An 11,795-nucleotide genomic window follows, 5' to 3' on the forward strand; every position below is an offset into this window, starting at 1 on the left:
TTACACTCAGCGTAACGAGAGTCAGTAAAGGGCTTCGGATGGGACAGATGTGCTGAGCAGTGACCGCACGGTGAAGGGCAGAGACCAGGGTCTACACACCGTGCCAAGGGGCGACCCTGACCCCAACAGAGCCATGAGCAGACTCTACACGGGAGAGTAACCGAGCAGATGATGGAGTGAGGGACAGGGAAAGTCTGAGGGCCCCAGAGTTTCTGGCCCAGATTCCCAGGCTGGGTGGCCCAGAGCAGCCACTGTGCTCGGCTCCAGCACCTTGCTCTTGGGGGGGTCCACATCCCTCTCGTCGTCAACAAATCCCTCTGCCACCTGCTCGGAGCCACCGCTCGGCGAGTTCCCCCCTGGGCTCCCACCCTGAAGGAACTGCCCCTCCTCTGAAAACCCTCGGCAATTTATCGGGGCTTTACCAGCATCTACCATTTCTATAAATGCCTAATGGTGTTTTTAGTGTGTGTCAGAGACAGACAGAGGACGAGAAGGCCATCCGGAGAATGGACCACGGGCAGGCAGCCCTGAGCGCTTTGATGAGACCGGAGAGCTCATGCCACCCCTGGGCTAACCGGGAAGAACATCCAGTGCCACCAAGCTCTGGAAAACAGGGACAAGTTGCAGTCCTCCCTGGGCCCCTGCCCGCCTCTCCCTGCGGTGGGCGGGGGTTGGCTGGAGATAGCGGTCGGGAGGCCCCTCACTGGCACTGGCTCCTTTAGTGGCGCTGAGGGGCCCTGGTCATTCTATTCCAGTAATCTGTACTTTCTTCAATACCGCCCCCGCCCCACGGAGTTTATGTTGAAAAAACAACAGAAACTGTTCCAGAACTGGAGCGTTTTGGGGCTCGGGGTGCTCCGCTGAAGGAGACTGGGTCGTCTTTAGGAATTTTTATTGACTTGAAGCAAGTAAAGGACACGGGGACTCACATCCCAAGCTCCGTCTCCCAGCTGCTTATGCACTACTTGGTGAATTACGTATCAATTTCTTCTTCGCAGCTGGCCACATCTCTGGGTCAAGCTCATGCTGCCCCTGCAAAATCCTGTGCCGCACTTCGGCATTCAGCAAGAATGCATTTAGTAATGTGGCCAGAAAAGGGCCACATAAGAAACCTGACAAGCTCAGCGGAGGCCACCTGGCGGGCCCTACAACCTCAGAGACCGAATGTAAACGCATAGGCGGTCTGAACACACCAAAGCGGGTCGAGGCAGGTAGTACATCCTAGGCCTGTGGCTTCCTTGACAAAGGTCGGCCTTTAAGTGAACCTGTCCATTGTCTTTGTGCATCTAGGATAGTACCTCCGAAATGTCAGAGTAAGCTCCTTCTCCAGACCCCTCAGGGCGCACCTCCCACGGGAACCACAGAATCCCTCCCGGTTGGTTACCTTGTTCCCCAAATACCATTTCTGTGCTGTAAATATTATCCTGCACCCACCAGTGTAAAAAAGTACATGTCTCTCCATTGTGCCTTTTTTAAAAAAATAAATTCATTTAGTTTCAAGTATACAGGACATTGATTAGAAATCTATAATGTTCATAAAACGATCCCCCAAATTGCGGCCCCCCCTCCCCTGGCCCAGCCATATTAATGCTAACTGCGTTCCCTCTGCCGTGCTCCCCATCCCCGTGACCATCTATCAACTACTGAATTATACTTCTTTAACCCTTCACCCCATTCTCCCAGCCCCCCAAACACCCTCCGCTCTGTCCATCACCTAACTGTCCAGTATATTTGTGAGTCTGTTTTTGGTTAGTTTTTTGTTCCTTAGATCCTGCATATAAGTGAAATCATATGGTATTTATCTTTCTCTGACTTATTTCACTCAGTATAATAATCTCTAGGTCCATCCATGTCATTGCAAATGGTAGGATTTCATTTTTTTAATGACCGAGTTAATATTCCATTGTATATATGAACCACAATTTCTTTATCCAATCGTCTGTTGATGGGCATTTAGGTCGCTTCCATATCTTGGCTACTGCAAACTGTGCTGCCATGAATACTGGAGTGCACAGATCTTTACAAATTATTGTTTTGGTTTTCTTTGGACAAATACCCAGAACTGCAATTGCTGGGTCAAAAGATATATCCATTTTTAATTTTTTGAGGACGCTGCCTGCTGTTTTCTATAGTGGCCGTACCAATTTGCAATCCCACCAAAAATGCTTCTCACCGCATCCTCGCCAACACTTGCTGTTTTTTGAGTTATTGATGATAGGTATTCTGACAGGTGTGAGGTGCTGTCTCATTGTGAAGACAAAGGAGGTAAGAATATATAATGGGGTAAATACAGTCTCTTCAATAAATGGTGTTGGAAAATTGGACAGGTACATGCAAAAAAAAAGAAGCTGGACCACCTTCTTATGCCGTATACAAGAACAGACTCAAAGTGGATTGCAGACTTAAACATAAGACTCAAAACCATAAAACTTTTAGAAGAAAGCATAGGCAGTAAACTCTCCGATATTCCTAACAGGAATTTCTTTTCAGCCGTATCTCCTCAGGCAAGGGAAACAAAAGAAAAAAATAAATGGGACTACATCAAAATAAAAAAGTTTTTGTACAGCAAAGGAAACCATCAACAAAACAAAAAGACAACCTACTGTTTGTGAGAAGATATTCGCTAATGATACATCTGATAAGGGGTTAATTCCCACAATACATCAGGAACTTATACAACTCGACTACAAAAAAAAACAAGCCAATTAAAAAATGGGCAGAAGACCTGAATAGATACTTCTCCAAAGAGGAAATCTATTTGGTTAACAGACATGAAAAGATGTTCAAGGTCGCTAATCATCAGAGAAATGCAAATTAAATCCACTGTGCCTTCCGATACAGTTTCGGAGTTTCCTGCTTTGCCTTCTGCCTCCGTCACCTACCACCAATGAAGCTCACATAACTCCCCCCTCACGTCTTTGACGCTAAATGTATAAAATAAGCTGAAAAACTGCCATTCTCCTAAACGTTTTCTCAATCCGTTGAGATTTTTGCCTCCTGGCAATTGTCAGTCTGCCTCAAACGAACCCATAGAAATTCTCTACAGGATCGGGCGTCGCTTAAGCTGACGTTCAGCAGCGCCCAGCCGGAGACCCTCGGCCCACCTAACGAAGCCACCATGAAACAGGCATCTCGTTGCGGTGACTCTACTGGCAATTTTTCTCGTTAACTTTTATCCTGACTCATCCCAGACGTAGGTCAGGAAGGACACTACAGAATCTCTGTGTCTCCGTCATCCCGGTCCCCGAAGGTTAACTGTTCTCCCCACTTGAGGGTCCCCGGGCCTGGAGCTACCACGGCACGCACGTCCGGTGCCCGCGCTGTCCGGTGGGGGAGGCTCCGGACCCCGCCCACCGCCCCCTCGGCGCCCCGCCGCATCCCACCATGGGAAACCCAACGCGCCGACCCCCGGACACGCCGGGAGGACGGTGCGGGCCGATGACGTCACTGCCGCCGCGCCGTGACGTATGCGTGCGTGCGTGCGTGCTAGAGCGCGGCGGCGGCGGGACTACGTTTCCCAGGGAGCCGCGCGGCACGTCCACTTCCGCCGGCGGCGGAGGACCCGGAAGCGGCGGCGGGCCGGCGAATCCCGCGGCGACAGGTCGGCGGCGGCGGCAAGAGTATGCGAGGTGGCCGGCGGCGCGCCGCGTTGGTTACCCCGCGGCAGCGGCAGCAGCAGCGGCAGCGCGCGGCGGCTCTCGCGTGAGCGGCGGGGCCGGAGCGTCCGGAAGGGCGCCGGGGAGCGGCGAGGGGCGCCGCGCTCGGCCGGGGGGGCGGCGGCGCCATGTGGAGCGGCCGCAGCTCCTTCACCAGCCTGGTGGTGGGCGTGTTTGTGGTGTACGTGGTGCACACCTGCTGGGTTATGTACGGCATCGTCTACACTCGCCCGTGCGCCGGCGGCGGTAACTGCATCCAGCCCTACCTGGCGCGGAGGCCCAAGTTGCAGGTGAGCGCCGGGGTGGGGCCCTTCTCGCCTGAGTGCGACCCGGGGCTGGGCAGGGGTGCGGGCTCTCCCCTCCGGAGCCTCCTAACCTGATCCGTGGCCTCCCCTCCCCCAAATCGTGGTGGCCCCCCCGGCAGGCCTCAGGCACACCCCTTGTCACCCCAGAGTCGGTGTGCCCCTGCCCTGCTGTTTCAGTCAGCTGCACACCTTAGCAGGTTGTCCTTTTGGGGAAGACACGTCAGATACAATTGTCCTTTCAGGTCAGAGTCCTGACCCTGTGGGAGTTGAGAGGAGGCCGTCCCCATCGGCAGCACCCCCCTCACCGTAGCCGTGTGTGTTCTGGCAGGGACCATGCCAACCTAATTTTCTTGGCATCCTTTCCAGCTGAGTGTGTACACCACCACACGGTCCAGCCTTGGTGCTGAGAACAACGTGGATCTCGTCTTGAACGTGGAAGACTTTGATGTGGAGTCCAAGTTTGAAAGGTGTGGTTATGGGACAGGGTGCCAGTGATGGAGTGGATGTCACCAGACGTTTCAGAGTTAGTGTTTGTACAGAACAAGGTTCTCTTAGAGAAGCCGTATCACTTCCTGTCTTGTGAACGGCGGAACATTTTAACTGGAGACCGGTGTGTGATACGTGAACAGTCAGGCTTTTGTTTTACTCGAAAGTAACAGATGAGTTTGCCATGTAGGAAGCAGCTGACACCAGCATCGGGTGCTGTGGAATGTGCAGTAGCCATGGGAGTTTCTGAAGGAGTGGGTGTCGCAGTGGGAATGTCGTGGAGGTCGGGTTGTTGCTGCCGTGTCCCATAGCAAACGACCCATCTCTTTCTAGCAGAAGGAGTTTCACATCTAACTATGGCTCTAGTGCCTAAGGTTTCAACAAGCGTAACTTTAAAAATGACGTGCTCGTTAAGAGTCTACCTGTTCCTTCTGCATCGTCTAAGAAGTATCAACTGACGGGAACATGTAATGTCATACTGGAATGAATGCTCTCTAGCCAGCCTGCCCTGTCAGCTGCAGAGGTGGTGCAGCAGACAGGGGACACACATACTTTGGGTCAGCCTCTGCCTGCCTGTGACTTAGGCGAGTGACTGATCTCTCTGAGCGCTGAGAAATGGAGGCAGGAACTGCAGGCTTTTTAGAATGTTTTAGAAAACGTTCTGTAAACCGCACCTAGGACTCTAAGTAAAGTTACAGACAGGTGGGTTTCACTTTCAATACTTCTAAGCTAAAATTAGTGGGTATGAAACAGTGTAACTCATAAAGATGTTTGAGTAGCTTTCACTGTGTGTTTATAGTGGAATAAAAGCACGCATGTTTGAAATTGTAATTTGTCTTATTTCAGGACAGTTAATGTTTCTGTACCAAAGAAAACAAGAAATAACGGGACGTTGTATGCCTACATCTTCCTCCATCACGCTGGCGTTCTGCCGTGGCACGACGGGAAGCAGGTGCACCTGGTGAGCCCTCTGACCACTTACATGGTCCCCAAGCCGGAGGAGGTCAATCTGCTCACCGGGGAGTCTGCTGCACAGGTGAGCATCAGCACCAGGTTACCCGCCCAGCGAAGCCACGCTGCCGCTGGAATTCACACTCGCGTCCCTGCACGTGCCGCCTGCGTCCAGGGCCAGAGTGACTGCTGGGATGCGAAGCGGTGTGATGTTGTTGGCAAACATCTTTCATCTGAATAATTTCCCTTGGGTTTGCAGATATTTTATGTCACATCAGTAGCATGAAATTTAAGTAATCCACTGACATTCATTACCCAGGTCTCTCCTCGGGCCCTGGGCCTTTTCAGCTTCCAGGGAGCGTGGGTGCAGGGCGGCCCCTTTTCTGGAGCTCAGCTGCAGCCATCACTTGAGTCGAGGAACTCACACTGCACCCCGTATAGGGCAGGTCCTGACTGTTCGTGCTGAGATACACCTTAAGAGTGTTGAAAAGGCGTGTGCGCAGATTACATCATGCATGTTCGTGGAAAACTGCGTGTACCAGGAGACACCAGGAATCTTACCAGTGACTGTTCAGAGCCGTGGGTGGAATTCTGGCGCGCGCATGGGGTGGGAGGCGAGGTCAGTTACGAGCAAGGCCGTGTCGGCCACGCCGCTCCACGTCCACATGCAGGGACGGCTCTCTGTGGTCGGGGCAGGTTTTGGAAGCCTTGCCAGCCTGCTCCGACCTCTCCCATTTTGCACTCCCTGCTTGCTGTGCGTCCTTGGGAAGACCCCTCGTCTCCTGTCACACATGGACAGTGTGGCCCTCCCTTGTGGGGCCTTCCTAGGAGTTGAAGGTGGCGGGTGTAAAGGGTGTGGAGGGGTCTTTGGGATGTACAAATGCCAAGTAAACGCTAGCCATTACTATTCTTTGGGAGGCCATTTTTGGTAGAAATCGTGACGCGAAAACATGTCTTTAGGTGGGAGATTAACGAATGTGCTGTTCCCGGGACTTACCGATTAGATCCGAGATAGAGGTCTTCCTACCAGTCGGTTTCTTCCCGAGCTTTGTCAGTTGGGACAGGAGCTGAGCCCGTGCCCCCGGTGTGGAGGCAGTCTTGCCCGGTGTCACCACACACACAGGGCACTCAGCTGCAGCTTTCCTGCACCCCCGCCACTGTCCTGCCCACCTCGGGATCCCTGAGGAATGGGCCCGCTTCGGTGGAGGACCCAGGACGGGGGTCAGAGAGATCCCCGCATGTCACTTCTGCGGAGGAGGCACGAGGGGTGTGCGAGTCTGGGCCTGGCAGCTGGGGCTGTCCCCAGGCGAAGGTGCCGACCAGCCTGTTGCCATGCTGTTCGCTCAGCCTGGCCTCTTCCTGATGCATCACTCCTGTGGTTCAGCAGCAGATCGAAGCTGAGAGCAAGCCGACGAGTGCCCTGGATGAGCCCGTTTCCCACTGGAGACCAAGACTGACGCTGAACGTGATGGTGGATGACTTCGTCTTTGATGGGTCCTCGCTGCCTGCTGACGTGCATCGGTACATGAAGATGTAAGTGCGCCGTCTGGCCGGTGATGGGACCCGCACGGTGGGGGCGAATGCAGGACGCGCTTACTCGCCCGGCGTCGACCGTCACCCGCTTGCTCCCTGAGCCGACAGTAGAGGGGGCGGCCCCAGGGGAGTGGGCCGGAGCAGGGCCCTGAGATCGCGGCCCACCGGAGTCCAAAGGCGGGTTGGCCACACTTGCATCTTTGAGCTGTCCCCGAGGCAGGAGGCTCAGAGGGGTCTAAGGTGCGCCTGGGGCGCCGGGCATCTCTCATCTCTGGTAGGTCTCGCTGACCGAGGTTGCAACCAGAAGCAGCTGAAGGTGTGGGGGGCGGGGGTTCTCGGGTAAATGCAGCATGTGGGGGCGGCACGTGGTTCACCCGAGTCGAGGACGCGCAGTGACATGGAGCACTGCTTCGCCCCCAGGATCCAGCTGGGGAAGACCGTGCACTACCTCCCCATCCTCTTCATCGACCAGCTCAGCAACCGCGTCAAGGACCTCATGGTAAGCACCTCGCCTCGGGGCGCCGGGCTCCCGCAGGGGTGGCTGCCACATGTCTCCCTGGGCGCGGGCGTGCGTGGCTCCCACAGGGGTGGCTGCCGCCTGTCTCCCTGGGCGCGGGCGTGCGTGGCTCCCGCGGGGGTGGCTGCTGTGTGTCTGAGCACGGGCGTGCGTGCCTCCCGTAGAGGTAGCCGCTGCATGTCTCCTTGGGCGCGGGCATGCGTGGCTCCCACGGGGGTGGCTTCTGTGTGTCTCTGGGCACGGGTGTGCATGGCTCCCGCAGGGGTGGCTGTTGCGTATCTCCCTGGGCACGGTTGTGCGTGGCTCCTGCGGGGGCGGCTGCTTTGTGTTTTCATGGGCGCGGGTGTGCGTGGCTCTCAAGTGTCTCGCGTGTCTCCCTGGGCGTGCTCGGAGTTTGCTGTGAGGGTGAGGTTCCCTGACCAGCCTCGGGCCCTCGCGGGCGAAGGTGCGAAAGGTTCTTGCGAGCGTGTGGACGGCGGCGCCCGGAGCTCCTGAAAGGGCCGTGTGGAGGGCAGTGGCTCGTGAACAGTGGTCCAGTGAACCGAGGTTTCTGCTGCGCAGGTGCAGGTGATTCAGACAGCGTCCTGAGCAAACCTCCTGCGGGCCTGGCCCGCAGTGTCGCCTCCCACCTGAAGCCTGTACTGCCCAATGGCCAGGCTGCAGCCGTGCAGGCAGACAGGAACTCCGCAGCCCTGTTGTCATGGGGCGGCCACGGCGCCTGCTCTCCTAGGGCCGGCCGGAGGGCATTTGACGGGGCAGGTGACAGGGGTTGGCTTCTGGCCACTAACAGGAATAGCAGCGGTTACGTTTGGCTGACCATGTGCCAAGTGCTGTTCTGAGCACTTCACAGGTGTGTAAAGGTTCCCGTCCAGTGGTGGCATGTCACTGTGTTTCACAGGGCTCATCTAGGGTCACAAGTGGTCTCAGACTGAGGTCGTCTCTGCGCAGAGCTGACAAACCACTCTGGGTCCCCTCCACAGCCTCATCGTGGTCGTTTGTGGGTTCACAGGGAGCCAGGCCACACTGGCTTTCTCTTTACACTCCCAGAGCTCCGAAGGGCACTGTCTCCACCTCACATTGAGAGCCGGGGCCGGGGGCTTGTGGGGCATGGCGGCAGGTGGGCGCCGACCTTGCCCAGGGCTTGGGCCCATTGGGCCCCTGTCCAGCTCTGCCATATCCCGCTGGCTGGGGCACTCAGAAATGACCATCCCTGCTCCGCCATTTACTGGGGCCCACAGGTCCCTAACACAGGTCCTCCCCATGCCTGGGCCCTGGCTGCACCTGCGTGGCCTGCATGGCATTCTGGGAGCATGCTGCGTGTGCAGACGGCTGTGCCAGGTCCGGTTGAGCTCAGGACAGGCCCCTGTGGCCCCAGGGGCTTGCGTGGTCACCCTTGGGAAGGCATTTGGGAAGCAGCGGTGAGGACACCGTGAAGCCTGCGGCCGGGTGCCTGGGGGCTCCGGACAGCCCCCTGCAGAGCACCTTGTTCTGCCAGCCGCCCGGCTGGTCTCGTGGAAGGCCTGATGCGTGAGCGTGCATGAGTCACGCACAGGCGCAGGCAGCTCGTTTTTCCCAGGCTGCCTTCTGTGGCCACGCTTCGTCTCCCTCGCAGCTGCCTGCAGGGGAAGCTGTCTTTGGGGGACAACCAAGCCCACTGTGGGGATGGCACTGCCTGCTGTGGGAGGGAGTCTGGACGGTGGCAGCCCCTGGCCTGCTGCCTGCCCGTCCCAAGGCTGACGCACTGCGTGGGGCGGCCTGCTGCCTGGGCTTGGTGTCTGGTTGATCCTGGCACGTGGGGCTGCCGGGCGGGTGACACCAGCCGTCTTCTGTGAGGGGTCACGGTGGGCATGGAATGTGACACTCGTGGGTGTGCCCAGGATCCTCAGGGACGTGGGGTGTCCCTGCTCATGTGCGGGAGGATGCCCCCCTCCCGGATGCTGGTCACTGCAGACACCACTCCTGAGGCAGCAGCCCAGGTGGAGTGGGGCCCTGGCTGTGGGGTGGGCGGGTCGTGCGTGCCTCCCCCTCGGTCTCCGGCCCTTCTGCGAGGGGGCTCGTGCCCGTGCAGCGTCACACACACATCTGGTCCCTGGCGTGTGGGGTGCTGCTCGTGCCAGGAAGGATGTGCAGAGGGGCCATGCAATCTCGAGATGCACACGGTTCCCTCAGGAGGAGGAGGGGACAGCACGGACCCTGGAGCCCCGGGAGGGGCGGAAGGAGGGCACTCAGCCTGTGCCCCAGTTGGAAGCCTCGGCCTCCACTGTGCACGGGCCTGGACGCAAGCACAGGGGGCCAGCCTGGCAGGAGGGAGCTGGTGGGTGGGCGGGTTCCAACCACGCCGTCCTTTGATCAGGCCATCAACCGCTCCACTGCCGAGCTGCCCCTCACCGTGTCCTACGACAAGATCTCGCTGGGGAGGCTGCGCTTCTGGATCCACATGCAGGACGCCGTGCACGCCCTGCAGCAGTTCGGTGAGGCTGTGTGCGCGCCTGCCGCGGCCGTGGCCCAGGGACCCAGAAGCCCCAGGCTCACGCTGCCGGTCCCCCACGCAGTTCCAGTCACGGGGTCCCCAGCGTGTCGTTCTCACGTCCTGGCTTTGAAAAGTCCCTGGTGGTCACTTGAGAGTTTGCTTTACCCAGACGTGTCTGGCACCCGGTTCCGGCTGCCGCAGCCCACAGAACCGTCTGTGTGACATGGGGCGAGGCCGGCCTGGTCCGCTTTGCATCGCGCTGCTTTGTTCCATTTTAGGGTTTTCAGAGAAAGACGCCGATGAAGTGAGAGGGATTTTCGTCGATACCAACTTGTATTTCTTAGCGTTGACTTTCTTCGTCGCGGCGTTTCACGTGAGTGGGTCGCTGGGCGCTTGCCGTGTGGGTGGCTCCGAGGGCGCCCACCGGCCGCAGCCGGGGAATCGGTGTGGCAGTGTCCCACCCAGCGGCCCCCTGGTGGCCGGCAGACCTGAGACTCCGCCAGCTGTCTCGCGAGGGCCTTTCTCCCGGCCCGGGAGCGGCCGTCTGGACCTCGGGGCACTGGCCACCTTCAGGTCTTGGGACTTGGCCGATTTTGGAGGCCATTTTGAATTGAAAGGAAATCCAAAATCACCCGGCGGGGAGGACGACAGTAAAGTAGGGTTCTGGCGCGTGGTCCCGGTGCGGTGCTCGTCCCGTTAAACAGTCCTCTGTGCAGGTCCCTTTTCAAACGCGGTGTCCTGCTGGCAGAGGAAGGCCGTCCCGCGTGATGGCCGTGCTGGACTCAGGCCGGGGGCGGGGGGCGGGAAACAGCGGGGCCCGGCGAGCTGCCCCGCGGCCGGCTCCGCGTGCCCGGGCCTCAGCCGCCGGTCCAGCCGCGCCCATCGCGACTGCTGGGAAATAGCGCTTTTCATCCGAACGTGTCTCAGAACAAACACGCGCCCTTTCCCAGAGGGACAGGAGCGGCGGGTCCTGCGGGCAGAGGTGCCGGCTGTAGGCGTCCGCCCCACCCGCGCCCCCGGGCGAATGCCGTGGCGTGGCGCGGGAGACGCGGGTCGGCCCTGCGGCATGGGCACGCTGCGGCTCACGGGCCCAGACGCACGCTGCTGTCCTCTCCCCGTGCAGCTGCTTTTCGATTTCCTGGCCTTCAAGAACGACATCAGTTTCTGGAAGAAGAAGAAGAGCATGATCGGAATGTCCACCAAAGCAGGTAGACGCCCTCGGCCCCTGGAGCCCTCCCGGGCGCGCGCTCGGCTCGACAAAGACGGGCAGAGCGTGCGTGTAGAACCTGAAGCTCTGACCCTGACGAGCGCTCGCTGCGAACCCGCCCCGCCCCGTCCCGGCGCGGCCCGCGGCCTCGTGGGTAGTCACCGGGGGACTGTCTCTGGATCTTGGCTAAAGTTGTGTGAGCTTGTGACCGCAGAGGCCACACAGCCAGGGCCTGCTCAGTGACCACACGCATGCTCCCCCTCAGTGCCCGTCTGTCCGCTCGCCAGGCGAGTGCCTCGTGTGGACAGACAGGTCCTCTTCTGTGGCAGTGACACGCTCGTGGGGGGCTCTGGGGTGCTTGGGCGCCCCGTCCCCATGTTATTCACGTCTCAGTCTTCTGTCCTCTGGTTTTCTGAGATGACGCCCCGCTACTGCTGAGCCCTCCTGCCCCTGCCCGGCCTTCTCGGGGAGGGGAGGGGAGTGGGCAGCGCTGGCTGCGGTCCCGAGGCTACGCCCACGGACGACAGCCTGGTGTCCTTGCCCCAGCGAGCGCCCAGGCAGAGCTGGCCCTGAGGCCGCAGGCGGTCCAGCTGGCTCCGCACCTCCCACCGCGGCTGCAGAGGGGAGACGTGCTGGCGTGGGGACGGCAGAGCGTGCCCGGCAGGGACGG

General features: G+C 58.8%; 1 protein-coding gene across 2 annotated transcripts in view; it reads left to right on the forward strand.

The window, feature by feature from the left end:
- Positions 1-3,540: 3,540 nt before the first annotated feature.
- CLPTM1L (CLPTM1 like) overlaps positions 3,541-11,795 on the forward strand; it is a 13,556-nt gene continuing 5,301 nt past the window's right edge. The window contains exons 1-8 of one of the 2 annotated variants that reach the window (XM_039842835.1): positions 3,541-3,946; positions 4,328-4,428; positions 5,294-5,483; positions 6,786-6,931; positions 7,352-7,430; positions 9,802-9,919; positions 10,197-10,291; positions 11,042-11,126. In XM_039842835.1, the coding sequence (XP_039698769.1) occupies positions 3,785-3,946; positions 4,328-4,428; positions 5,294-5,483; positions 6,786-6,931; positions 7,352-7,430; positions 9,802-9,919; positions 10,197-10,291; positions 11,042-11,126 (976 nt within the window). In that variant the 5' untranslated portion in view covers positions 3,541-3,784. Of the gene's footprint in view, positions 3,947-4,327; positions 4,429-5,293; positions 5,484-6,782; positions 6,932-7,351; positions 7,431-9,801; positions 9,920-10,196; positions 10,292-11,041; positions 11,127-11,795 lie in introns of both variants that reach the window. The other variant, XM_039842832.1, reaches the window with a different exon arrangement.

Source organism: Pteropus medius, unplaced genomic scaffold (assembly GCF_902729225.1).
Source record: "Pteropus medius unplaced genomic scaffold, Ma_sr-lr_union100, whole genome shotgun sequence".
NCBI classification, from domain to species: domain Eukaryota; kingdom Metazoa; phylum Chordata; class Mammalia; order Chiroptera; family Pteropodidae; genus Pteropus; species Pteropus medius.